Source organism: Coturnix japonica, chromosome 4 (assembly GCF_001577835.2).
Source record: "Coturnix japonica isolate 7356 chromosome 4, Coturnix japonica 2.1, whole genome shotgun sequence".
NCBI lineage: Eukaryota > Metazoa > Chordata > Aves > Galliformes > Phasianidae > Coturnix > Coturnix japonica.
Window position 1 is genome coordinate 76,712,703 of NC_029519.1, and position 27,973 is coordinate 76,740,675.

At 42.4% G+C, this 27,973-nt stretch overlaps 1 protein-coding gene and 1 long non-coding RNA gene across 5 annotated transcripts in view; one reads left to right on the forward strand and one right to left on the reverse strand.

Annotated features, from left to right (window-relative positions):
* Nucleotides 1-27,973, forward strand: part of CTBP1 (C-terminal binding protein 1) — a 195,851-nt gene that overhangs the window by 65,485 nt on the left and 102,393 nt on the right. The window contains exon 1 of one of the 4 annotated variants that reach the window (XM_015862570.2): nt 9,011-9,121. The exons of the other annotated variants lie outside the window; for them this stretch is intronic. Coding sequence (XP_015718056.1) covers nt 9,115-9,121 — 7 coding nt within the window. The 5' untranslated portion in view covers nt 9,011-9,114. Of the gene's footprint in view, nt 1-9,010; nt 9,122-27,973 lie in introns of those variants that run through there. 4 annotated transcript variants of the gene reach the window in all.
* LOC116653399 lies at nt 5,869-9,395 on the reverse strand. The gene is made up of 2 exons (XR_004307136.1): nt 9,262-9,395; nt 5,869-8,716 (listed from the first exon to the last, which is right to left on the reverse strand). It is a non-coding gene; the product is annotated as an uncharacterized LOC116653399 (long non-coding RNA).

A 27,973-nucleotide genomic window follows, 5' to 3' on the forward strand; every position in this document is an offset into this window, starting at 1 on the left:
CTTGCGTCATGCTTTTGTTGCTGTTGTTGTTGTTTTCCCATCCCTTTTGGTTTATCTTATAAATACAGAAAATTCTACTTATCCTCATGAAGTCCCATCTCTGCGTGTGCTCCAGTGAACCATTTAATACAGCTCCCTCTTGTTTTTGCTTACTTATGCCATAAATTGAAGGTACTTTATTTCTTCTACCCCCCAGAAACCCAGTGGACCAAAGGGAAGTTTGGTCTTTTCCAATAGTTGCTTTTAAACAACCCGTTCATCACTTTGGCAATGGGATTTCTTCTTCAGTGGGTGGAGATGTGGGGTGGTTGTGGTTCAGGATCAGAATATACTGTTCTCAGAAAATACAGTGACTGAGCAATTTTTAAAACGAGAAATGGATTAAAAATAGTCTGAAGAAAAAAATGAGGTGGATAGCTTAGCTTCTGCCTTTTTTTAAGTGCCTCTTGACTTTGATTTATTAGATGTTATATAATCAAATGGCAAGTTCTTATTGTAACAATATTTCAGACGTGAAATACTGTTTGGCCATGAGTAACTTTTTTACTCTCCCTCACTCATTGCACTTTATTAAGAATAATAATAATAAAAAAGATTTATGCCCATTCTAGCCACGGTTTAGAAGTGATTTAAGCAAAATATTATAATTACAGAACAGCATTTCATACCAAAAATCATTTTTGTATTTTAATGCTGTCCTATAATCAGCGTGGTTCTCTTTTCCTTAGGGATGTTTGAAGTGTTCACAGTAGGATGTATATTAAACAGTGCTGGATTACAGAGAAGGGAGAAAACAAGTTCCTAACAAGTTCCTGTGAACGTTGTGTTGTAGGGCCTTGCTACTGCATGGAAGTCTGCAAAGGCTTTGCTGTGCAAAATGCAGTCATTTCAGTGATGATTGATTACTCTTCTTGCGTCACCATCCTCCTGCTTCTCATTTATCAATCTTTCACCTCCGCAGTTTTCTGCAGATCTTATTGTTCAGTGTGTATTTTTTTTTAATGACTTCTGCTTTCTTGTTCTGACATTTTTGACGCTTAATATGATTAAAGAGCTGTTTAAGTGGCACTTTTGGGCAGCTGATTATTTATGAACTCTGAAGTTTTTATGGGTGGAGACAAAGTCAAGCAGTTCATAAACTCTCATGGCACTCAGATCTGTATTCTGGTTTTGTTAGAGTGTAAAACCAAAACTAATACACCCTAATGTTAACCAGAAAATTCTGGGTGCCCCAGATGAGAGATGCTACAGAAGGACAATGTATTGATGAATGTGTTTGTGTGCCTGACTATTTGTGCTCCAGGTGTTGGGGTTATTGAAAGGATAACTTTGTTTGCTTTACACCTATAGAGAGTTTCTAGTTCAAACAAGGTGAAATGAGTTTCTTCTTGAATAGCTCTTGCTTTTCAGCCCTTTTCTGTGCCAAGGACAGCTACAGTGAGCTTTTCTGCCTTGTTAAACTACTTCCCTTTTTTTTATTTCCTCTTTTTTTTTTTTTTCTTTAATCTTGATGTTTTTTTGTTTTTTTTTCTTCTGTGTTTAAATAAAACATAACCTTGTTCATAACACTTGCAACGGTGAGTTGATCTGTGAGTCTTCAGGACAGGGTGGAAGCTGCTTGCCTGTCACTGGCATGTTGAGGGATATGCTGACAGGTGATGCCCGAGTGCCTTTAGAACCCATTTATGTGTGGTACATGCAGTGATGCCCCTTCACCAAAGAGACTGGAAGTATATTCCTTTTAAACTGGAGATGCTTAGCATTTTGTCCCTACCCTGCACTTATTTGCAGATGAAATTAAGTTAAAATGCTTATTACTTTTATTTTATTTCGGTCATCTTAAATATGTTGCACATTTCAACAGATAACTTTAAATAAGGCACTGAGCCCTGTCAACGAGGCAGTGTATGTTTCATATGCTGTAAAATTCCTATGGATGGAGTTTATAGCCCACCCTGCTTCCAGCTTCTACCTTCTTGTTGGGTGGATGAAGAGCAATGCAGCTGACCATTGAGCTTTATCTCCTTTTCCAAAGGCAGTGAAATGCTTGTAGCATTGGGTGGCACAGCACATGATTAATGCTTTTACAAGCTACTTTTCCTAAGTAAATTCATGTAGAAGTGAACTTAGCTTTGAGCTATGTTGGTAAACTGTAGCGTAGATGTACTTCAAATGAACTGAAATTGGATGCTTCAGCGTATTCTAGAGTTCAGTCTTCAACAGTATCAGTTGCTGCTTTTTGTAGAGTTAGAGGTCTTGTATTCGCCAAAAGGGACATCAGGTGCAGTCTGGTTTGAAGCATTAGTGTTGTCAGTGCTTCTAAAAATGGTTAAGCCTATTTATCTTTTTTGGCAGAAGCATTTTTAGAGCTCCTGAAGCTTATAAACTCTTCCAAAAAGGAACACAGGGACGGACAATCTTATTTTAAGCTGTTATTTCTGATTTGCCCGTGTAAAACCTTCTGTTCTGATTCATGTTGCAAGATGGGCTGCACAGAGTGTCAGTGTAGAATGCAACGAGGGATGTTGATTACTGCATATTTTAACTAGCTTTGTTTTCAACAAGTAGATTGTTTTTCTGTATTCCCTGCAGCTTTGGAAACAAACAGATACCTTTCATTGAAGAATAGGTTTCTATTATCCTTGTTGAACAATATTGTCACTCTGGGTAAACAAAATAGGAAGTTCTGCCATAGCATTTCCTATGGTGTGTACTGCCTGCCGTGTGCTAGGATCCGTGTTATCTTTGTTCCAAAGACCTTATGAAGGACTGGAGGAGTAGGACAAGGTCCGTCTGCTTTAGTTCAAGGAGCATTAGTAACTTTATATACACATTATATATAAGCCAACCCTTCCTCACACTTGCAGAGCTGCGATGAACAGGTAGGTGAGTGACATGAGGTGATCTGAGCTCCTTACAAGCAAGCAGTGGAGTTCAGGTGCTTTTCCAATTGAGACATTAATTCTTAAGATCATGCAGGTGTTTTAATCCACTGGTGGTTTCTCTCCAGGAGAAAACAATAGCTGAAACCAAAACAATGTCAATTCTGCTGTTAGTTTATTATGGCATTATGATACATCTAAAGCGTTATCTTAAGACTGTTATAAACTCTTAATTGACATTTAATTCTACTTAGTTTTAATATAAACACTTTTCTGTTAAGAGTTTATTTTGCAGAACAAAGGGAGAAGCGTATTTGTGTATATGTACACAAACAAAGGCATTTTAGTGATGTTTGATCTACTGCTTCATCAAGGGGAAGCAGCTGCGATTTAATGAGCACAAAGCTCACTGAAGTTTGTAACTGTGACTGTATTGTTGATGTTGTAAGGAAACATCACCTTGCACGCAGGCGGCTTTGGCATGTAACCGCTGGAGGAGGTTGTGTGCCAGGAGCGAGGGTTGTGTAATGCCACTCAGACGAGCGGCTGCAAAACTTCAGAGCGTCCTCTTTGATTGTGCACAACTGTAATTAAAACACGACGTTTGCAGAACACGCCTGGGCGCGAATCCTCCACGGCCTGGCACCAGAAATCCCATCCTTTTGGCGACATGCAGCTCTCAGCTCCGCAGGCCGCTGGGCCCGACTGCCTCATCCCAGCCTCACCGCTGGCCTCAGGCTGCTTCAAAGGTGTTGCTGGATCGTGCTGGGGCTGGGGAGGCAGGTACGGGCAAACGCTCTGGTTTGATCCTTTGCTGTTGGCAGTGCTTCTTAAAATGGGTAAGCCACTAAATTTTTATGGGCAGAACCATTTCTTAGAGGTTCTGAAGGCTCCAGCGTGCCAGAGGCGGGCGGGCTGTGCATGGCAGCCCCTGGTGCCTTTCCAGGGGAATCTCTTGGTTCTAAACAACCACTGTTTTGAATGCAGGTGTTTTCTGGCTCCAAAGCTTCAACTCAGCCCTCAGTACTTGCAGGCGTTGTGTGTTTTATGGAATACTAAGAAGCTTCCTGTGAATTAATTCAGGACTCCTAAATATCAGTGTCTGCTGCTTCCAAGAATTATAGGCCTTTGTCTTCTGAGCTACCAGAGAAGTGAAGATCCAAGCTGAGGTTGGGGTTTTTTCTTCTTCAAAAAGATTAGTGTGAAGTGTCTATCAAACTGATTCTTCATTGTGCCCAGTGGTGGTAAAGACCTTGATCCAGAAAACATTGCTCACTATCATGTGTTGATAGCACAGAGGCCAGGCTCCATCTTTGTACAAGCAGCCATGGGCACAGTCTCACTCTATCTTACCCTTATCCTAAAGAATCATGCAATCATTAAGGCTGGGGAAGACCCCTGAGATCATCTAGACCAGCTGTATGAAGCAGCAAAGAAAGTAGAGTGGATACAGCTGGACAGAAGAGCTTGAGAAGAATGATTTCTTCCTGCATCAATTTACTGGCAGTTGTTTATGAAAGTGAAATATTTTTCTAAAACGTATGGCATGCCAGAGAGGTTACCAGTGGAGCGCTGAGGCTGACTTGTTTAATGTGCATCACCTGGCATCAGTAGCAGGGCTGTGCTAATGACAAAATTGGAAGGCATCCTAAATATAGAAGAGAATCAGGATGTTGTACAGAAATAACTGAGATGACTTTGAAAACTGGGCTAACAGAAGTGGAATCAAATTGAAAACGTAAAATTGAAGGTCGTATCTTCTAAGTGAGTAATGGCAGAGTTTTGTAAAATGGGCATTTACAACAAGATCCTCATTATAGATAAAGAGTACTGAATGATCACAGGATGTGCATTAGCAGCCCCCGTGGTGTGCATAAAAACAAGTGAACAGAATTTTCTGCTTTATCAATGTTTTTTTGGTTTTTGTTTTTGGAAAGAGATGAAGAGACTGTTAGATAAGAGGGAACCAGCATGGAGCCAAAGTAAGAGAACTGGGAGCCAAAGGCTGCAGAAGCAAAAATGGTAGAACAAATACTGAATTTGATCAAGGCTTTCTGATTTCTAGAGTGTCCCAATTCCACAGCAGCATTCTGGTGAGAGGGGTGGGAAAATGGGCATGCTTCCTTCACTGGAAGCTCAAGATGATGGCAGGACTTGTTTTGCATGGTCCTATAATAACCCCAAGTGAAATCCTTCTCAAACCTGTGCTTTTAAGAAACGTGTTGCACCATTAGCACTTCTATTGCTTCATTCAAGCTATTTTATTTACCTGGGACATTCATTATCTTACGTATTTGAGACAGTCTTCTTTTGGAGTGCAAGCTTATTGCGGTAAATGAGATACAAGTACGGGGATATATAAGCTAAATGCATTAAGAGAAGGAAAACATCCTTTTAAAACCAATGTAATAGATATTTCCCCAGAATAGAATGTACAAATAGCCTTCAAAAGGAGCTCAGTAGCTCCAAAAACGTTGTACTGGGAAGAAAATGGAGGAGGAGGTGGCTGGACAACAGATGCGCGTTTCTAGGTGGTTAGCGGTTTGCTTGCTTAGCTGAGAGAGCAGACAGTTTCTTAAAAGCCTGTTTTAGATTTTATTACTGTATCAACTGTTGTCATAAATTCCTTATGCTCTCAAAATTACACCCATGAAACACCAGTTATGTTTACCAAAATATTTTCAGATTTAGCTGAAGGTTACAACACAGGGGGAGAGTTCAAAGAAGGAAGCACGTATCTGGTGTTGACAGCTTTGCAAAATGATGTGAATGTGCACGTACAATATTCAGGATTTTCACTACAAGTAAAGGAAAAAAATAGAAACCAAAACTCCAACCCCATCCCCATCATTATAACAGATTTTGACTTTAAAAATAGCATTTTTTTTTCCCTCTTGTACTTTAAATCAGGAAGTATCAAGGCTTTTTATTGTAGCTCTGTAGTTTATCAGCACTGAAAAGCAGCACAGAAAAAAAGACAACTGCATTAGATTGCCATCTTTTTATTGAATTTCCCCAGAAAACACAGATATGTGGGAATCTGGCATTTTAAAGCCCTGTAAGAGTGCCAAGAGTAATGTTAAGGAATACTTAAGTAAAAGGTCACCCGAGATCGTTGTTATGTAATATTCATTGCATGATGAATGCTGTAAATCTGGTGTTTTAGGAAGTGAATAAAAGAAATACTCAAACCACTGAGCATACAGAGATTGCCTAACCTACCCTTTAGACTTCTCCATGGTGTTACCTCTTATGTCATACCCTAATTCAGTGAGCAGTAGTACGAGCCCTGAGCAAACAAGTAGGTGTGAAGGTTAAGTGACCTTAAAGCAGTGGTTCTGTTAGAGATCCGCTGTATTGTCTGGTGTCTGAGATGAATATCTGATAAATGTGATACATCAGCAAGAGAAGGGCAGCACTTCTATGATTCTGTGATTCACTTCTTGTTGAGATGGAGACTGAGTGGAAGAGTTGCTCCTTTGACAGAAGTTGTTTTCCCACCAAGACCTGACAAAGTGTCCTTTCAGACTATGGCAGAATAGTTCAGGAACGTTCAAATTTAAGTTTGTTTTCATGCCATGACTTAAGATATCAGACCGTAAGCACTGTCCAGCACAGTGTCCTGCATCCAGAGCAGCCGAGAACTGATCAGCTGTGCAAGATGCTGCCAATACATCCAGCATCCAGGTACTGGGGAGGTGCCATGTGGGTAGAGAGCAGCAGTGGGCATTTTTGACTACTGAAATGGTTTTGAGATATTTAGGATAGAAACATCATCATCTGGAGAGAGAAGGTAAATATGTCCCAGGTAATACATGATTATAATTCTTGACATTATGCATACAGATACATTTTAGAATAGATGAAGATATACATATATGTATGGGTGCATATAGTATTAGGGATTCATTTGCGTAATTACAGCCTTGTAATTTGTCTGCGTTGCAGCTATTTTAGAAGTTAAATAATTGCTTATAGGAGGCAGTGGTAATTTATGGCAAGGAAAAATGCTCTCGCCTCGTCTTGTCTTGAGGGTGGTGGGTGTAGTTCTGAAACTTGTCCTGTTTGCTGTGTCTCTAAAATATGCACTGCTGCTGCTTGAGTCGTGCTTTGGTGGCTGCAAAGATTCGTAGCAATGTGGGTATTTTCTTGAGAAATGAAATGATCACCGTGCAGAAAATGTGTAAAAATCTTGAAACAAACGGTCCTTTGTAAGCAGGAATAATTGGTTATGTTTCCCAAATAAAAAATACTGCATCTTGAAGGAAAAAAGAACATCTTAGAATAAACTTCAAGTTGCTCACAATATGCCAGAGAACAGATTTATGGTGTTTTTTTTTATCAATCTAAATTGCTGTAGTTAAGGAAGACAGCAGCCTACCCAGGGAGGAAGCCATTTTTAAGGTACCATGTCTGCTTATTAACTTAGCGATGTTCTATAAGCGATTAAATTGAAATGTGGAGATGGCCTTGGAGAAAATGAATGTCAGAAGAAAAGAGCTGATGAGGTTATAACTTCAAATATGTTCCTGTTTACGTGTTTAATATATTATTAAATGTCATTTGGTTTAAAACAGGAATTCAGTTCGTAATGGATCTAATAGAAACAAATGCTGTTTTCTATCACATAGGCTCTATTTGATTTTTGTTTCATGACAGCATCTCAGAATTAAGCCTGCATTACTTATTAGTTAGCAAGAAGGATGGGAAAGACCTCGTGTCCTGTGTTTAGCTGGGAAGTCCATGGGAGTTGTGTATCTTAGGCACATAAAATACCCAGGGACTCCGTACAGTTCTGAAGTGGTGCCATTGTGACAGTACAACTCCAGGAAGCAATGGATGTCCTGCTATAAGAGCAATGTTTGAAGGCCATCTTTGTGCATTCCCAAAACAACGATGGCTGATGTCGGATCAGTTAAGGAATTAATTTGGCTCTAATATTCTCCTGCACTGGGGAGAGTTTTGTCAACTTCTGACACCGAGCAATGTATTTGAGGGAATAAACTGCAGAGCAAGTCTCGAAAGTAATTATAGAGGATATGGTAGTGAATTTTCCAACCATCACTTCAGTGACTTCTTTTTTGTTACTTTTGGTTATGCTTTATAAAACAAGTTTATGGGCGATGTCAGCAATGTTCTTCCTCAGTTGCAAGGACTATTTTTGCAGTTTATCACAAAATGCCAGATTTGCTCAGCATGTAATTTAATCTTATGCTTGGAAGCATCCGCATTACTTGGTTATCGCGAAATTATTCTATAATAAAAATGTATGCTTCGTCATCTATATTTTATTAATTCGCTGAGTCACTTTATGGATGGTCGCGGATGCCAGGGCTGGGTGAGGTGTCACAGCCGCTGTCAGCGGCTCATGGGGCACCTTCTAGATCCATTTGTGCTGAGCTGCTGGGGAGCTGCTTCCCGCTGTAAGTCAGCATCTGGGCTTGAGTCTGTATCAGCTCTACCACCCCATGGCGTGTGGTAGCCTGTGTTAGCAAACACTGAGCTAATTAATAACGGGGCTTGTCGGGGCAGGAGCTTTCAGCGATTGTGATTTAGTCATTTTTGTAGAATCATAGCGTGGTTTGGGGTTGAAAGGGAGCTTAAAGCCCATCCATTTCAACCCGCTGCCATGGGCTGGGTGCCCCCCACCAGCTCAAGATGCTCCATCCAACCTCCATGCTCCTTCTGCACCTCCAGGGATGGGGGACCCACAGCTCCGCGCCCTTCTTGTACTGAGGGCTCCAGGCCTGGATGCAGCGCTGCAGGTGGGGCCAGATGAGGGCAGAGGAGTTTTAATTGTTTCCAAAGTTGTTGAACTCAAGTTATTATGAAAACTGGGGAAATAGAAAGAACAAGAAAGGGAGAAAAGGGGGGACGGAGCGGGGAAAAGAAGGGAAAAAAAAAAAAAAAGGGTAAAGGCCGAAGAAAGTGGGAGAAAGGGGGGAAGGAATGAAAGGAGGAGAGAGAAAAAAGTGGAATAAAGGGAATTAATTAACAAACAAGTGCGGGAGGAGGTTCCCCTTCCCCCCCCAACCCCTTCCCACCCCCCGGCGGTGCCGCCCCTCCCCCGCTGCTGGCGGCCGCCTAATGAGCTGCGCCCGGGTTGGCGGGCGGCCATCGGCGGGCGGACACTATTGGCTGCGGGCGTGGCGCCGCGCGCTCCGATTGGCCGCCGCCGTCTGCGCCGTATTTTCAGCGGCGGAGGCAGATCGCGGCGGGGCCGGCGGCGGGGATGCAAGGTGGGTGCGCAGGAAACCGGCAGCGCCCGGCACGGCGGGGGGGATTCGCTTCGCTTCGTTCCGTTGATATTTTAATTATTTCTAATTTCTCCTTCCTCTTCCTCCCCCTCCATCCCAGTTTTTTCCATTTATCCACCCACCTCCGGGGCGCGCAGGGCGGGGTGGCCGCGCAACCGGACGCGCAGCGCTGTGTTCTCATTCAACGCGCTCGTCTTCCCGTTCCTCGTGTTCTTATCTGGTTTCCGAAGGGACCTGGCGCTCATAGACCGCGCCGTCCCACCCACCCACCCCCCACCTCCACCCGCCGCCCGCAGTGACAGTTCGCGGCCGTCGGAAGTGGGCTGTGACCGTCCGCCTTCCGTTCAAAATAGCAAATAGGAAGTTCAGTTCGCTCCGCTTTTCTCTCGTCGGTCTCTCCTCTAACGCGCATCTCGGGGACAGAGTTGGCTGTGCGTTATTTCCTGGCGTCCTCTTTCCCCTTTTTAATTCACTGTGCGTTTTATAGTCGCTCACACTTGAAAATCGCTCCTATGAAAATCGCATCCACCTTGCTGAGTTCTGTGTTGCCTTGCGATTTTCACGGGGGGAAAAAACAAGTTATGTCTGATGGAGATATGTTCTGTGCGGGGTGACCTCATTGCAGCCTTTCAATACCTGAAGGGAACTTACTCCCAGGAGAGGAGTAAACTCTTGGAAAGGGCTGACAATAGCAGGACACGGGGAAATGGTTTTAAGTTAAAAGAGAGAAGATTTAGGTTGGATGTTAGGGGGAAGTTCTTCACTAGGAGAGTGGTTAGGCCCTGGAACAGGCTGCCCAGGGAGGTTGTGGATGCCCCGTCCTTGGAGGTGTTCAAGACCAGGTTGGACGGGGCCCTGGGCAACCTGATCTAGTAAAGGTGTATGTTTGGTGGCCCTGCCAGGCAGGGGGGTTGGAACTACATGATCCTTGAGGTCCCTTCCAACCCGGGTCATTCTGTGATTCTGTGTGATTGTGTGTTCTGCAGTTTTCCTTTGCACTGTGAGCTCAGCAGCACTGCAGTCCGTTTGCTTTCTGTACCAGGTTGCTGTTAGTGGGCAATGTCAGCGCACCGCAGCACCTCATCCAGAAGCAGTGCTGGAACTGTGCATTGGTGTAATCAGTTGGATGATAGAAGCAAAGAGTGGGAAATTTAGATAAAAATGCCGGTTGGAAATCAGTGCCTAATTATTATTGTTGTTATTTGTAATAAATTTGTTCCTGAAGTGTTTCACCACCCCTGTTTAGCAATTGGGGATTGTTTGAGTTTGGGTTGGGATGAGCAGCGCTGTCGCTCTTGATGCCATTAACCCCTTTGCCATTCCCTTAGAGACAGAGGGATGCTCGCAGAGTTGGGCCTGCTGCTTGGCCTAAAAAACCCCATTTGTCTCTCCTGGAGCTGCAGGGCAGTGGGGGCTGCACCTGTTGCAAGGCAAGTGTTTGTTACAGCAATGTACAGGCAGAGTGCAGTGCTGCATGGAGCTCCCTACATCCCCTGTGCTGCAGGAGATGGGTGTGTGGGTGGCTGAGCATGCTGTGCTTTGTGCTTGGTGGTTGTTGGGCACGTGGACAGGAGAAATGCAGATAGCTGGGTGTAAATAATATGTGAACTGTGAAATGTGTACGTACATAAATATGTATATAAGTGGTACGTACTTTCAACATGAATCTGGTTGCAGCTCAGTAAGGACTTTATAAAAGGAGAAATAGCACCGTGTACGTTTCATCCTATTTTGATTTCATGTCACTGTGGCTTTTATAATATATATAAAATGTTTTCATATTTTATGTGCGTATATATAATATGCACAAGTATGTGTAATACATACGTATAGTATACATATAATATATATTTACCTATCTATAAAAACAGGTAATGTAAATTGTCACCAGGCGATGCCTGCGAGATAATGATGCGATTGACAACAGCAGTTTTCACTGATGGCTGTAATGCTTGCTTCAGAAGTACAATTTTTATCTGTAAACACACGCAGTGTTAGGTTGGAAAACTTCTGATGACAATTACACATCATGTTTGTTTCTAAATGACTGTTTTGATTGCGCAGGGAAAAATTAATCTACTGTTAGTAAAGACGTGTGATTCCTGAGCTGCAACGTGACCAGCAGTGCCACCCGTACCATGTATGGCATATAAAATTTCCAGGTGGCAGAGTTCCTCAAAGGGGAGAAATAATGTGAGCAGTACAAGGATTTTTATAGCCCGTTTGTTGCAGTAGCTGTGTGTATGAAGCATGGATTTCCATCACCGTGGCCTTCTGGGTCCCAGAGCCTGCCTTGTGCAGGCAGGTGGGAGTATGTGGGGCACTAGGAGCTGGGCACACCACAACCATTTGGCTCATGATGGTTAATTCATGGGCTGGATGAGGTGTTGGGAGCATTGAGAAATGTGTGCAGGGAGATTAAGATGTTTTTTGGTGCAAAGCTTTCTTTCTGTTTTGTTTTTGAATGGTTGCTTGCTCCCAGCAGCTCCTTGGCCTAGCTCTGGCTTACCCTGCTCCCACTCCACAGTCGTCTCATGTATCCTCAAGGATAGAGCCTAAGGTTGGGTTCTGCTCGTTTGTGTCATACAGTCATGGAATATCCGAGTAGGAAGAGACCTACAAGGATCATGGAGTCTGATTCCTGGCTCCACATAGAGCCACCCAAACCATATGGCTGAGAGCAGGGCCCAAACATTGTATTTGAACTCCAGCAGTTCACGGCCATGCCCACTGCCCTGGGCAGCCTGTTCCATGCACACTGCCCTCTGGTGCATACCTTATCCCTAACCCCCCGCATGGCCCTTCCCTGGCACAGCTCTATGCCTTTCAAACAGCAGAGTTTAGCTCCCAAAGCTGAACATGAGGACTTGCAGCAGGATGGATGCTGGCAGCTCTAGAGCTCATCATCAGAACAGGTTTCTCCATGCTGGCTATCCTCCCCAGGCCTCCTCCGTAGGTCTGATAGTGGCTGTCCCTTTAGCAATCACTAAATGCTAGTCAGCATTTTATAAGGTGACCTGTACCAAACTTGTCCTGTGCTATTTTTGGTTTTCCTCTAGCACAATGCATTCTGCCTCTCTCCCTATGCTGCAAGGCTCAGGAGTGGTCATTAGTGGGATGTGACTTAACTAAGCATCATTATCTTCAGCGTCTGCATTTTGCTTGGTAATGTCAAGGTGTCCTTCACTGTTGGTTTTTGAGATCCCCCCCCTCTCAGAGGCCATCACACTGTGTTGTTACAGGATGCTGTTGTGTTGGATTGAACACAGCATGAAATAAACACACTTTTTTCCTCCCTCAAACTGGGCAAGAAATGGTTCTGCTCTCTGAAAAATAGGATCTTGCATCATGGGTCCGCCTGCGGCATGAGTAGTGTTTAATAGGAACAAAGAATGGGCATGGTGGGGAGAGACCATGAGAAGACTTAAAATTCATTCTGTACTTCTGCTTCTTGCTCATCTCCTGTCTTGACTGAGAAGCATTTTAGATCTGGCTCTGTCCCTTAGGGCAGAAGCTGTGCAATGTGTAAATCCTCAGCCTGGCTGCACATCTGGCTGTGCAGCATTCAATGCTCGGGAATCATTCTGGGACACTCATGACAAGCACTGTTGGCAGAACCCGCTGCGGATTTTGATGCACATTATTAAGGAATGAGTACTCAAACCAGAGATCGGGAGTTGTCCAACTTGGATGTGTGATGATTCAGTTAGACATGGAGTAGTATATAGGCAGAAGGAGGAGAGATGCAGCATAAAGGCAGCTGTACTGATGGATGCTCATGATACGCATGTATTTTTAAAGCCCTTTTCCTTGAGTACATACTAAATTGAACTCGTTATTCATGGTGGAGTAATTGAAGCCATTCCCAAAGTGAGCCACATTCCCGTGAAGGGCAGCAGTTGGTTTTCTGTGTGTTACTTCTACTTTGGAATTTTATTTGGTGAAGTCAGATGAACGTGAAGTTGGCATCTTGATAAAAGCACCCAGCAAAACTTCTGTGTTCCTGCACTGGTGCTTCTTCAGTATTCAGCTGCCTCCTGGCAGGCAGCCTTCATTGCTAATGGCTCCCTCCCTGATAGTGCAGCTTGTTCTCGTTGCTGAGCCAGAGTGAAGAGCTCCATGCAACAGGTGGTGGTTGGTGCAGGGGAGAGCAGTCCTGCTATCCTGGAGCTTGTTTGATCTGGTGGAAGAAGAATCAATCCTTGGGTTGGCCTTCAGAAAATGGGAAAGATCACCACGATAAAAGGCGCTTTAGGACTCACTAAATATTTCTCAAGCACTTGGGAATCACATTAAAAAAAATAATTGCCTAGTAAATTGTCTGCTTAATAAAATGTAGAAATAAAACATCTAGAGTATATTAAGCTTCATAATCACTTAAGTAGATGTATGTAGTTTATTTACCTACTCAGCAAGAGCTAACAACCACTGAAAGCAAACAGTTATTTAAGAGAGCTGTATTTGCAGAACGGAATTATTTAAATCGTTGTTTCCAGTTCAGCAGTTGAAATTACATTTATGTTTAAGGTTTGATTTCAGTCATATTTTGTACTGTTAATGTGCAAAACTTACCATTAATGTTGAAGCTATGAGCAAAAGGTGTTCCTGGCTGGATTCACAGAATGGAGCGTCCATATTTCCCTGTGGAATGCCAAAAGTGTAAGAAGCAGAATGTTCTTGTGGTGTATGGTATTAGATGTGTGGTTTCACGATGTTTGATTTCTAGGGGATAAAAGCCCCAGTCAAGCTGCTGGTAGCCAGTATATTGGTGGTCTCCATGCAGGTGTGAAGGTAGAAATATTACTGGCACGTGGCTGTGTGGTCACCTCTCTCTTTGGAGCTGGAGAATTATTGATCAGTGTTTCCATGATTAAATAGCAGCGATCTCCACATCAGGAGGCTGATAATCCTTGCTGTTGCTTTGAGGGTAATGCCAAGAATAAAACTGCAGAGTTCTGACCCGTTCTGCATCAGCAGCAGAGATACTGCAGGGTCGTAAGGACTCCCTGAAGCTGTTCATCTGTTTATTGTTCAGCCTAACAATTAGTAAACAAAACCTTTGTAGGGTTGTCTTGATGCTTGACAAAGTGGTGTTTGTTTTTCTCTTTGTTTAGGCAAACAAAATAATAAACTGATATTTTCCTCAGTCAGGAAGGAAATTATGAACAGAGTTTGCAGAATGAGTGACCTGTTCTCCTGTTGTTGCAGCTGTTGCACACCCAGGCTGAAATCTGTGTGCAGGGGCAGAGCTGAAATCGCAAAATCCCATGTGCAAGGGAGGGTAGCGTGGCTGTGGAGCAGTTCCCTTCCTGCTCCCTATCATTGGGATGGCAGAGGGGAGGCAGAACTTCTCCCTCTGCTTTCATGGGGCCCACGAGTGCTCCATGATTTTGTCAAAATTCAACTCCTGTGAAGTTAGAAGCAGGGAGGAATGGGTCAGGGGGTGTCACCAACCAGCTCTGTGCTTGCCTTTGAGAAAGGCTGTGCTTGTGGACTCAGTTTGGTCCCATAAAGAAATGAAGATGCCTGCTTTAAACAGCAGTGTGATTTGCAATTGTACCTTTAAGGTGTAGAAACCAGCTTACATCCATAGGTACTATAATTAGTTTTATATATATATATAATAGAATATAATAATATAAAGAACTGCCATTTAACCATTTGGTTTTAATAGAAGAGAAAAGCAGTTTAGCCTGCCAAATATGTTTGGGTAACTAAAACTAAGGTAGATTTTTAGTACTGTGTGAGTATGTTGAAGTACCGTAGTGTTTCTGAGCTGCTGAATTATTATTGAATGATCCAGTTTGGTACCTTCCAGTTTTCATTCTTACTCGTAACATCTATAAATAGAACAACCTGTGAGTTGGTGCTCTGATTTTAGTACTGCACTTTAGGAACCAAGATCAAAAACAATGATTCCTGTATAAAATATATATATATGGATATATATATTGATATCTATATATCCATTATTTGCTGAATTGTTCAAAAAATCCTGGTTGACACATCTCCAGTGTACCCTCTTCAGTGACCAGAATATCAGTGGAAGCTTTGTTTAAATGTTTTCCCCCCACACTCCCACCCACACATACACCTGTTCATCTTTTTGGGCCAGACGTTGGTTTATTTGGTTGGCTTTGGAGCTTGTTTTTTCCTTCCCTCAGTTAACTCCTTGTTGGTCAGCAGCAGCAGACGTTGCTTTCTGCATGCCCCAAAAGTCTCGTTTCCAACAGCAAGGAGTTAATCTGGCTGGAAGCTGGATTAACTGTTGCAGTAGCTCCTGATAAACATCTGCTGCGGTTCTCCCAGATGAGAGCATTGCTTTCAAAAGTGTTTACTGCACATTTTGAACCCGTGTGCCTTGTTGCATGTTTTTGGGTGTTTTTTTGCTCACTGAGATCTTTTGAAAGGACTTTTAACAAGCAGCCTGTCCTAGGAATTGTGTTTGTCTTATGATAAAGGAGAAATAAATGTGGTTATTGAACTACTGATGGTGTATTGGAGCCCCCCCCAACCCCACTTGCTGGATGGAAGCAACCTGTGCGTATGTAGCCACGTGTGTCAGCCGCTGTTGTTTTCTCTGGGGAAACTTCCTGCTCTTTTCTCGGAATCTTTTATTTTTAAGTAGATTTTAGATGGACCGAATCAAATAGTGGCAGTTTCCCCAACAGCTGGTGTTTGAAGTGGGGATTTCCAGTGACCAAAGCTGAGGATCTGGTAACCAAGCTTTAATATTGCTTTCTAAAACGTCAGCAAGCTTCTCCTCCACCCTTCAGCCACAAAATCTGAGTGTTTTGCTGCGTCTTTGGGAAGATGACTTTGGGAAAGAACACGACATGCCTTGAAGGGGGTGTTACCTTATGGTGGTTTTAGGACTGTCAGAACCAGCTTCCTAATCCATAATGCTGAAGTGGCAGTTGTGTGGCACTTAATGGCCTTGTCTTTCTCTCAAGGACCACGATAGTGATAGGAGGATAAAAGAGGTGGAAAAAGCCATGAAAAGTAATGGGAAGTGTGTTAAGGGGAGTGAATTGAGAGCAAATGTACACACAGAGCTGAGCTTACGGTGTTGATAGGCTTTTATTATGGAATAAGGGAATGGTGATGATCTAATAAACCCATAGAGGCTCTGGAGTATTCTTGTAAAACATCTGTCCATTCAAACCAATGAATAGGAAGCGTATGTGTAGAGGAGGTGTTGTGCAGACTTTGAAGGCTTATAAGATCGCTGTGCTTCTCCCAGACTCTCAGTATTTGCGCTGAGTTTTGGTGTATGGCAAACCAGCCCTGACTTTCTGCAGTCATCGCTGCTAAGGCTGTCTACACAGTGACTTGAAAATACTTAGAGCAGCATAAACAGTAATACATTAGTTTGTGTGGATTAAAGGGTGCATTTAGGGTGGACTTGAGTTGGTTTTTAATGCTGTGGAGCAGCAAGCCCAATGATCATTATGTTACAGAGTGTTTTTAGATTTACAGAGGTATAAGAGAAGCTGTTACTAAGTGTCTAAAGTGAATTCGGGATTAGTACTATGAGGGGGTGTGACTTTGGATGCTCGCAGAGGTAAGTCATGTTGCGAACTAGTATCAAAGCTGACAAATCTGGGTTTCACTGCGTGGACTGGGATGAAGAGATGATACATTTGAGTACAGAAGGGGAAAGATGATCCTGAATTTAAACACTGTGGACATAATCCTATGCACAAGGGGTTTGGTGCAACAGAGGAGTGGGTGCTCCGTAGGAAGAAGAGCTTAAAGGTTAACTCTCTGTATTCCTTCTGTAGCTTATAGAATGAATGGCTTCATTGGTGGGGATATACCCAGCAAAGGAATAGTTTCTTTCATCTGAGAAGTAATACAGTCCCCTTAAGAGGAAAAATCCTCCAGCTTATGCCTGGAGGATGCGTTCTGAAAGTACCCAGAGGAAATTATTTCGGATGGTTTTGTCTTTTCTCATCTCAGCACTTGCCTGCAAGCTTTCCGAATTCATTTTTGAACATCCAGATGCTTTCATTGGGATGGACGAGAGGTCGGATACATCACATCTCTGCGTATAGATCATACACCTGCCTTATATTTAGCATGCTAGAGAATTCACCATCGAATTTCATCCTGAGGTTAATGAATTTTGCTTTTCCGATATCCTCATTGATTCGCTTTTAAAAACAGATTCCTCAAAATCAAAGAGGAAACTGATGGCCAATTTGTGCATTGGTTTGCATTAACTTTTTACACGGAGACTTTATTACCCTGTATAATTCTGTTGAGGTTTCTCTAGTAAGCAGAAGTGGTGCGCTTTGTTTCTTTAATGTCTCTCATACTTGTGCGGGGCTGTTAATGGATCTGTTAGTATTGTTGAACTATTAACAGAAGAATTGTAATTGCTCTGTTGTAATTGTATTGAGGCTGAAAAAGCATTCCCATGGAATATTAATGAGCCTTTTAATGTGTATGAATTATTGTTTGCAGGAAGGAAAATTATAAAGGGAATATGTATGTATATCTAAATAGTACCGGTCTGGGGGAACATGAGGGTAAAAATCCATAATCCTTCGATCTGGTTGTTGGCTCCATCACTCCTCCTGTACCAGCCCAGCTGCACTTCTGGAGGTGCTGCAGGAGCTGCCCTGCACTATATGTGCCCAGGTACCCAGGGTGGCAGTGAATTGCTTTGTGGGTTTATCTCAGCCTTAAATAACTTCAACCTTATTTAGTCTCTATAAGGGAGAATGCAGTGCGAGTGTTTTTTGCAGCATGGAAGTGAACTGGAAGCACTTGTCATTGCTATGCAAAATGCAGACGGGGCATTGTGCTGAATTAGCAGTGTGTAGTTCCGAGTGTTCCGAGGGCTCAATTGCTTAAAATCCCAACTGTAGTTCATTTCTGTCTTTAAAGTCCTGCTTTTTCTCCTGCAGTGCCAAACACTGCAATCGCTAGAAGGTACGATGCAAAAGACTGCGGTTGCTGGAAGGCAGGGATTGCAGAACTGCTGGAAACTGCCTTAAATCAGCGACCTTCAGTTCACCTCCGCAGCTGCTGGGAACTGTTGTGCTTTTTCCACGTCTAAGTTAGTAATTCTGCCGTTCTTTCTTTCATGAAATCTTATTCAGCTTTGTAATGCCGAGTGCTGCAATGCTTACTTACCTCTTTGCTGAGCGCCGAGCTGAATGGCAGACCTGCAACAAACTCAGGGCTCACTCTTTGCTTGGCGAAGTGTCCAAAGAGCCAATTTGCAGTTTCTTTTGCAGTCCTTTCTTCTCCTCCTGACATCACTTTCTCTCTCTGTCCATTTAAAGCTAAAACTTGAAAACCTGCAGTTTTAAACTTTTATATTATTCTTCTACCCTGGAGCTGTTTTTAGTGCCTTTATTGCAAAGAGACAGATGGTGATATTTGGTTTCCTGTCAGTTTTAATGAATATAGATAGGAGTGATAAGAACATTTGCTTCGTTTAGCAAACTTCCTTTTCTGGCTTTTAATTAATGAAGTGCTCACTGGTGTGCTGCTGCTTTTGTATGGGCGCAGTTACATCGTATATATGGGTGCGCTTGCAGTGCTGGGTAATGAAAGGAGGAGGAAAGTCACTTCTTGTCTCACTCATCCCTTGAAGTTTACTCACGTGGATTTTGAGCGCTGCAGACATGGAGAATGCTTGTAAGATCAGCCAGAACTGCGTCTATTTGTAATTTGCATTTAGGAATACTTGCTTTTTACATTTCTCCTGCCCCCTTTTGGTGACGCATTGACTGCCCAGGGAAGTGGTGGAGTCACTGTCCCTGTGGGGGTTCAAGAACTGTGGAGATGTGGCACTGAGGGACATGGTTAGTGGGTATGATGGGTTGGGGTTGGACTGGGTGATCTTAGAGATCTTTTCCAGCCTTCGTGGTTCTGTGATTCATTATGTAGTGATTTAAATCAAACTAAAATCAGGAAGTGAGAGGGCGTTAGTGGTGCAGTTAACCTGGGGCGAGGGGAGTCCTGGCTCAGCTTCATTGGCTTCTTATGGAGTTCCTCAACTGCAGTGAGATCCAAGCTAAAATCCAGTTCAGTAGAAATCCTCACTTTTCAAGCCATTTTAAGCTATCCCAGCAGCCCTGTCAAGAAGCAGAAATAGTAGTGATTTCCTCTTATTTCCCGTGTCTTCCTGGAAATGTCAGAAATGAAGTGCATCCTGCTGAAGACTTTATCTTAGTGAAGGAAACCTCTAGTTTGGATGAGTTGAAAACAGATGGAAAACATTTTAACTTGGTTGGTTGGTGAAAGAAGGGATCGGGTATTGGTTTGTTGTTTTCTTTTTTAAACATGATTGTTATTTGTTCTGCAAGTGAGTCTGTCTTCACTTTCTGTGCTTGCACTCGTTGTTAAGAGCCCCAGTTCTGCTCTGGTTTTTGCAAGGTGACAAGGCAAGGACTTGCTCTCCATTGTGCAGACAGAAACGTGGATCTCTGTTGGCAGCTTTTGGTGCAGCGCCTTCTGCTCAGGTACCTGGAAAATGGCTCAAATGCTGCAAGGACAGAAAGTGCTGTTTCAGCTCCCAGGCACGATCATGTTATCGCATCTTTTATTTTTGAGGTCTTGTCTTGTGAACCAGAATTGAATCTTGTTCCAGACAGCAGTGCAGGTTGACCTGGTCTCTTTTAGTCTGGGGTTATTGTAGTTTCAAATATCTGTGTAAGCAAAACAAGAAAGAACATGTTAACATTGTTAGTTACAGTATTCGGGTCATGCTGTTACTTCTGTGTTACTTCTGTCTGATTCCTTGGCATCTTCCAGGAAACAGAACTCAATGTTTTTCCTCTTCCAATAAAATGCACTTTTGTAATGTGTCTGAACTATTGTGCACCACTGTATTTGAGATGCATGTTTGTGAATTTAATAGGAAAACCAAGCTTGAATTACTGTGAAAAAGTAAATAGATGCAATTCAGACTGAGGGAAACATTTTCCCCCTGGAAGGGAGCCATAGTCTGTATTTTGGGGGTTTATTTTTCTTTAGCATTTGCCTCTTATTCTCCAAATAATTCTAGTTGCATGTGTCTCCTTTTTCAGTATTTTCCAAACTCTCCAGCAGTTCTCTTACTCTGTCATACCTCCTCCAGTCATGAAACAGAAGGAAAAAGAAAGTCATCTTTGGAAAAGCAAAGCCTCAGGGCTCCATTCCCTCCCCACGCCCAATCATTTTACCTCCACGGTTTTGAAGATATGAAGCGATGTAGATCGGCATTCTCCATCTTTCCTTTTTCCTAACCTGATTCCTCTTCTTGCAGAGAGAAACAAAAGGAAGATTGCAGAAGAGAAGTTGAAGAAGAAAGGAAAGAAAGAGGAAAAATAGAGAATCAGAACAGAGTTGGCTTTTGTACGAGGAGTTATCCAGGAGGCAAAATGTGCAGATTCCCTCCTGCTTTTCTTCCCTGTTTTTAATCCACCTCAGATACTGAAATTTTGTATAGAAGTGGGTTGGGTGAAAGGGCACAATTAGCGGTAATTTCACAGTTGCTGTGTGTCAGGGCAATGACAATACGAAGGGTGCATTCCAGAGACCTTTGGCAGTCTCTAGGCTGGCAGCTCCAGCTCTGGGTTGCTGTGCCCAATCATCTCCTGCCTCAGGACCCCTGGCCATGCTGTCAGGTGGGAGCTGAGCTCACCTGGAAACAGAGCAGATGGGGATGCACAGTGCATTCAGGCTTCCCAATTCAGCACAGGACAGTGTGTTGGTGTGCTTCTGGGAGCAGCTGGGGAAGATGGATCAACCCTTTGGATGATGCGATGGGGGAAGAACTGGTGAAATACCCTGACCAATGACAGTAGAAGATGGATCATCTTTATTTTCATTGATTTTTAATTTTTTTTTTTAAATGTTAAAGATGTTGAGTTTATTAATAAGGATGATTTCTTCTGGTCCATGTATACCTGCAGTTTTTATTAGCCTGAGGTGCACTTGTAGAAACAGTGAGAATTACACAGAGCAGCAGGAATTGCATGGAGCAGCACGCGTGTGTTGGAAGGACCAGGACTGGTGTGTTTCAGCCCAGAGAAGAGCTCGGTTCTAACATCTGACTACAAGAAGGAGGGGATGCAGCTACATACAGCTGGAGGACACTGCTACAGAGGAACTTCACTAATAGGAAGACATATGTCCATTGAGTGAGCTACAAACCACATGTGCTCTTGTAGAAGATGGAGAAACACTGCTTGTGGTGACTGAATAAGTGTTCTGCAGTCTTCACTCCTGTTGCTTTTTTGCTTCTTCCTGATGGAGGGAGTTGGGATGCAGCTGACTCCTACTTGGAGCTGGTTGGGTTTTTGACCGCTTCCATCTTTCCCACATTGTTTGGGCAGGAGAAGCCAGTTGGATGGCTCTTTACAACAACCTTGGTGCTTGGATTGTAGCCCCTAGCATGGCTACCTTGACCTTTAACTCACACCCCCCAGCTGATGAGTGCATAGCAAGAAAGGCTTTTGTGTTGTTGAAAATGTCCAGCTTGGCCGCCTTGGAAGCTCAGTCTGGAAGGAAGTTGGTGTATGAGATGGCCATTCCCTGGCTTATAGTGGGAGTCTGATGCTCTGGGGAGAAGCTGTGATTTTGTGTGCCTCCAGGAAAATGAACACTTCTAGACCTGTAAAGCTGTTTGTGGGTTGCTAACATATTGCAGGCTTCATGCATCTCCTGCAATAAGCCACAGAGGATCAGGTGGAAGAATCTGAGGGTGATTTTCCTCTTGTTTTTGTTTTTAACTTTCAGGACTTAACAATTCCCATGTGGATCTATGGGTGTAGATTTATGGTGTCAAACTTATCCCTTTGTCCTGGGAAATAAAAAATAATTCTCTGTGGCTGTACCCTTTTATGCTATAATTTGGTTAAATAACCTGGTGTTAGTAAATGAGTTGAAATACTTTGGGATTATTGGTTAAAAAAAGAAATTCTGGGGGTTTTTGAAGGAAAATGGTGATTTCTGTGGAAGCATTTGCTCTGTCATCAGCTGGTCTGTTCTCAGAGTAAGTGTGTGTGTGTGTGATCTTGTGATAAGCATCAGTAGCTGGTATTTTCCTTTACAGAGGTACTTCTTTCTACTGAAGACCTGTAAAGCCTGTTCTGTCAAAAACAATGGCCTGAAAAAAAAAAAAAAAGTATTTTAGAAATGTCACTTCCATAAACTCAGAACATTTACATGTTTCTAAATTATGGTCCTAGTACAAAGAATATAAATGGAAACTGAAGGATGCTTTGACATTTCCCTCTCTGGTTTACACAAAACATTTGGGTTTCTTTATTTCCTTTTCCATATGTTGGAAGCGCCATATGGAGAGGTCACTCTGTATTTCAACTTGCAGATGAAATAGGCGAGGAGAAGCAAAGCGCTCTGAAGCAAATGGTTTTTCAGTGTGGAAAAAAAAAACCAGAAGTGCATTTGTCACTTGGTGGACATTTATGCTGCTGACTAATAACAGTGATTTGTGGTATTATAACGGAGAAACATCGGTGTGGGATTTTTTTTAAGAGAAAAAAAAAAAAGATTACATACTTAGGAATAATGCTGTCTATAAAAGCCAGAAAGCTTGAAGGTGAATATAGCAAGCTGGCAAGCGGTGCTGTGTATCCCCAGCTAATAGAAAGTGTAGGTGAGGAGCTGTAATTACATCTTCTGTGGGTAAAAATCTGTGTTGTCAAAAACAGTAAATGCAAGGGCTTAATGCAATGGGCAATGGAAGAACAAGGGAAGGAAGCAGCTGAAAAGCAATAATTTGCCAAGGCTTGATGAGGAATGTGATTGTCATCAGGGCCATTTGGAAAACATATAGGAGATGACTTAAAGGTCATAGGAAGAAATTGTGTTACTCTTCAGTTTTTTTTAATTTGCAAAATAGAAGTAGTGCAACTCCTGTCAAGCCAAAAAGGTCCAGAAAGAGGGAGAGGGAATCCCAGGGGAGGATGGAGAGTGAAGTGATCGTTCCGCTGTAGTGCTACTGAATGCACGAAATTCCAGATCCGTTCACCTTAAGCAAGCTCAAAAGTGGAGTTGTCAGCGTAAAGGCGCTGTGGTTTGCTCACATCCAGGAAGAGGATGGGCAGAGAGAAGGCGTTTTGGTGGACATGTGGGGAGAGCTCATGGTGGATAAAGGAGGCACAGAGATAGAATAGAAAAAGGAAGGAGTAGCCTTGTGAAGGTCAAGGCTGAAAGAAACAGAAGTGGTTAACAGTGGGATAGGGCATGAAGAGTTGGGGGTGGATGAGGCTAATATGGACGGTTTGGATGAGGAAGGGTTTAGAACTGAGCTGTCAAGTGGAAGTAGGGGGAACTGGATTATGGGACTGGAAAGCAAAGTCTGATCTGTAGAAGGGATTTATCCGTTGTGTTTCAGACATTAATGGGTTCTTGCTTTGAGAATGATTGTGGTTATTTTCCCTTGTTTCCTGTAATTCAGGCCAACAGTAGAACTCTACGTAACAATAAAAGATTTGAAATTTGTTTCATGAAGAAGTGTAATGCTAACGAGTCAGGACAGCATTTTGCTTTTGTTTCTTTTCCATTCCTCCAACCAAGGAAAGGCCTCTTGTTACTTTAGGATAACAGAAAGTTTTTCTCAGCATAAAGTGGTTTTAGTACTTTGAATTAGAAATAAATGATGGAACCCCATGCTTTATTCTTCCTCTTGCGGTCCATTTGCTGTGGTGTTTCCATTATGAGTACATGCTTCTGAAAATCGTGTCACTTTTTATTTTGCATCATGGAGTTTTTCAAATTGACCGTATCTACTTCCTAGGATTTCAAGGCAGCAGAAGCGACTTCCTAAGGCGTGTTTTATCCTTTCTATTTTGGTAACAAAGATCTGCAACTTAGCGGTAGAAGGCGAATGATTCATTTTGTCAGGAAAATGCCACTTTTCTAAGTGGTTGTCAGGGCATGTCTAAAGCAAATACATTAAGATTAAAAGCAATCGTCTTATGTAAACGCTCAGCAGCGTGCGGGAAGCAGATGTTGAGTCAACAGTCAAGAAACTTGGGATGGGTTGCAATAAATATCTTGCCATCTATTTGCCAAAGGATGTGGGCTTGCAAATGTGGCGTGGAGCCAGTTGCCAGGAAATATCCAAACGTTTTTGTTGTATATGTTGATATCAGGCTGTCAATAAATAAAAGCTACCCTAGGTTTCCCTGGCTTAAGGAGGTTCAGAGTGTTGGAGGGGACTGTGGGCAATTTTTTCAAGCACACCATTTTGTAAGGACGGGGAATATCTATTAAACACAGTTGCTCTGAGCTTAATGGGGAGCTGTAGGAATGCCTTGTAGGCTCCCTCTGGTTTACCAGCCATGTATTGTAGTGAATAAACTGTGGGGGTTGCTTTATATATTTTTCAGAGCCAGGAAATCCCCGCAATAGACAGGGGAACAGCAGCGGTAACTTAAATCTTGTACATTGTTTGCTTTTAATTTGAATGTGTGTCTTTCTAACTAAATGTTGGTTTCTATCTGTGTATGTATATATAGATATATGTTTGTGTAAGCTTAATAAACACAACAAATGCTCTTGGTGTCATACATTCTTCATGCCAAGATATGTTCGCAGATAAAATGTAGAAAAATAAATTCTCAGGCGTTTATTAGAAATATTTTTATAAGTCTTTTTTCCTTTATTTTGGTACTTTTCCAGGAAGAATTAATTCCCTCTGTTATCCATAATTTAGTCTTATTATAGGTCTGCAAACACTTTCTTGGAAGAAGATCCACCCTGCAGAAATTGTGTGGATCTGGATACTCCAGTTGTCTTCCTTTCAGCCTGGCCCATTACGAGCCCTTCACACTCAATAATTCCAGTGTTGCTGGTTCCACAGTCTCTTAGCAAGCACTAAGTTTTAATTTAGTTTTAATTTTAACTCTTTGTAGGCTGTGGAAGAGGAAAGAAAAGCGGATGCAGGCTTTTTACAGTAAAATGCTGCTTTTTTTTAAAGTGTGAGAACTATGCATCTTGAGACGAGTACAGTTAAGTTTGCTTTTTTTTTTCTGGTTCTCTTTGTCATAGCACTGGCTGTGTGTTGAGAACATCAAGCCCTGTAGATGAATCCAGTATTATTGTACAGCTTATTATTCCATTTATAGATCTTCGTCCAAATCTTCTCTTGTCTTGATCTTGCAGCTGGATCCCTTTTCACACCAACAACGTGACACCTCCTGCCTCTTCCTGAGCCCCAGCACTTCTGGGTTCTGCATGGAGGATTCTTCCTTTTTCACCCCAATTGGCCTATCCTGGCACTAGTCCACACTGATCTACTTAGGTCAAGAGGTAATGGCCTGAAGTTGTGCCAGGGGAGGTTCAAGTTGGATATTAGGAAAAAATAATTCTAGGGAAGAGTGGTGATGCATTGGCAAAGGCTGCCCAGGGAGGTGTTGGAGTTACTATCCCTGGAGGTGTTCAAGAAATGTAGAGGTGTCACTGAGGGACATGGTTTGTGGGGATGGTTGGACTGGACTGTGGTACTGGTCTTTTCCAACCTTAATGATTCCATGATCTTATTACTTAAGAGTAGTAAATGCTTTCATTTCTGATTGTTTTGACCAGTAGCTGTTGGTGAGTCTTGTTCCCAATGTGGATTTGGTCTTAATAATTACGACTGGTGGTGCAGCACATTTCATTTGGTGATGCTGCAGTAGCTTCATAATATTACCTATACGTCTTGACTAGTATGGATATTTCCAAATCATCAAACCGAGTAGTACCAGTTATATTTTGGGACCCTCTTTTGAGAAGGGGCTTGGGTTGGACCAGATGATCTCCAGTGGTCCTTCCCAATCTAGGTTATTCTGTGTTATGCTGAGGTTTTCCCTTAATCCTTAGTTAGCTCTTTTTAATTTCCAGGTGGTTGCTGTTCCATTTGCTGTTAGTGGAGGTGTGGGGATGCGAAGCTGTTATCAAATATTCATGGCTGACCATTTGTTCATTGAACTAGCTTGTTTTTTTATTGTAGACTTGATACAAAACCAGTTTTCTCCCCCCAGGCTGCAAGTATCCAACACCGGGTTTCCTCAGTTGTGTGCCTGCACCATATGAGCTACTTGCAGTATTCACTACAGAGACTGGAAATAGTTTTCTTGATGGATTGCAGGTCTCCATGTCAGATTTTTGCTTCTCCTCAGTCAGTCCCTCTCCTCAGGATCTTGTCTCTTCACTGATGCTGCTGGAGCAGCTAGAGCCCATGTTCTTCATGCACTGCAGCACCCCAGCCAATTTCTTTGATCTGACTTTTTTTTTTATTCAGAGAGATGGAATTGGAAATTCAAATGTACACTTGTTTAGAGTTTGTCTTGTTAAAAGCACTTTTAGTTAAGTAAATCACTTCAGTGAGAAGCTTTAATGCAGGGAGCTTGAGGGCTGTATCTAGCAGCAAGCATGTTTCTGCAAGGATACCTATGGATGTGACACACGAAAAGGCAAAAAACATCATTCACAATAAGAGCTGAGATTCTTCACTTGACACAATTGGGAAACACTGTGTTGTGCAGCCGGTGTATGAATGGAGACAGAAAAAAGTGGATTGCAGGAGTTTGTTAGATACTGAACCATTTTGTTCCTCAGAGTTGCTGACAGAAGGTGGATCCCACCCTTTAACTAACAATAGTTGTAATTTCCAAGTAGCAACACCTACCAAGGATAGGAATTAAGCTTTGCTTCAGTTGCTGCCTTGTTGTTGTGTGTGCTTGTTTCCAGGATGGTAGAGAAATCTATATCTGCATTTGTCTTTTTTATAAAGGAAGTGGAAAATCATTTTCCTGCTAGCTTTATAGGAAGCTGCTTAAAAAAAAAAGAAAGATCAATGCAATAAATTGCAGATCCTTTTACTCCTATTGAGTATTGTAAGCTTGACCTGGACTGGGGCATCTTTGCAGCTTGGAGTGAAAAAGGAAAAAAAAATAAAAAATAATGATTAAAAAAGGAGGTGAATGGGAAATACTACAGGGTTCGTTCTGGAGACGTTCCAACGTGGGCTATTATTTCACATACATATTTAATATTCTTGATTCATGTTGAGGGCAGGAAGAGCACTGTGGTAATGTTACATATGATTTAGATGGAAGATGCTGTTTAAACTGAGCGCTGCGAAGGATTCTGCAGTGTTTATCTGTTTGTTTTTATTCTCAGTTGATAGTAAGGCTACTTAAGGGGGTTGAAAATCGCCTCTTTTGCAACTTCTGTTTTCCTTTTACCAAACATTGTCATTCCCTCTTCTCCTCCCCTCGCCTCCAGCTTTTAGAAGGAACCAAAATTAACATCCCTGTCCTTACTAATTATGTTTCCCACTTTCACAGTGCGATGTAATGACGAAACAACTCTGCCCATGCTTGTGCCTTTCTCTTTCTCCACCAAGTCCAGATTTTTTAATTTGCATGGTAGGCTCTATGGAATCCAGAGGCAAAATTATGAAGATGAGGGGTCTTCCCTTTGCTGTGAAGGGTCTGTACTGCATGCAAGAAATAGAAAATACAATTCTAGTCTCAAAAATTGCAATAAAGAAGAGCTGAAGGAGGAAAGAAAGCACGTCTTCTTAAAATGAAGCTTTAGCAGCAAATCAGACACCTGTTTTTCAAGAGTTTGCAGTCAAAATCTCAGGTTTAGTTGCAAAAAGTTGTGTGTGATTTTTGAGTGAGAGGTTTTTCAGGCCTTTAACTCCTCCTTCGTCTTCTCCAAGGCATGAATTACTTTCTGCTGGTTGGCACTCCTTGCCTTTGCTGCTACTTAACCTGCCACACATTACAAAACAGTGGTGCAGGTTGAAGCTGTTGAACAATTCTCTACATAGGTTGGTAGCAGATGAATTAGCAAAATGCAGGCTCTTTTTGT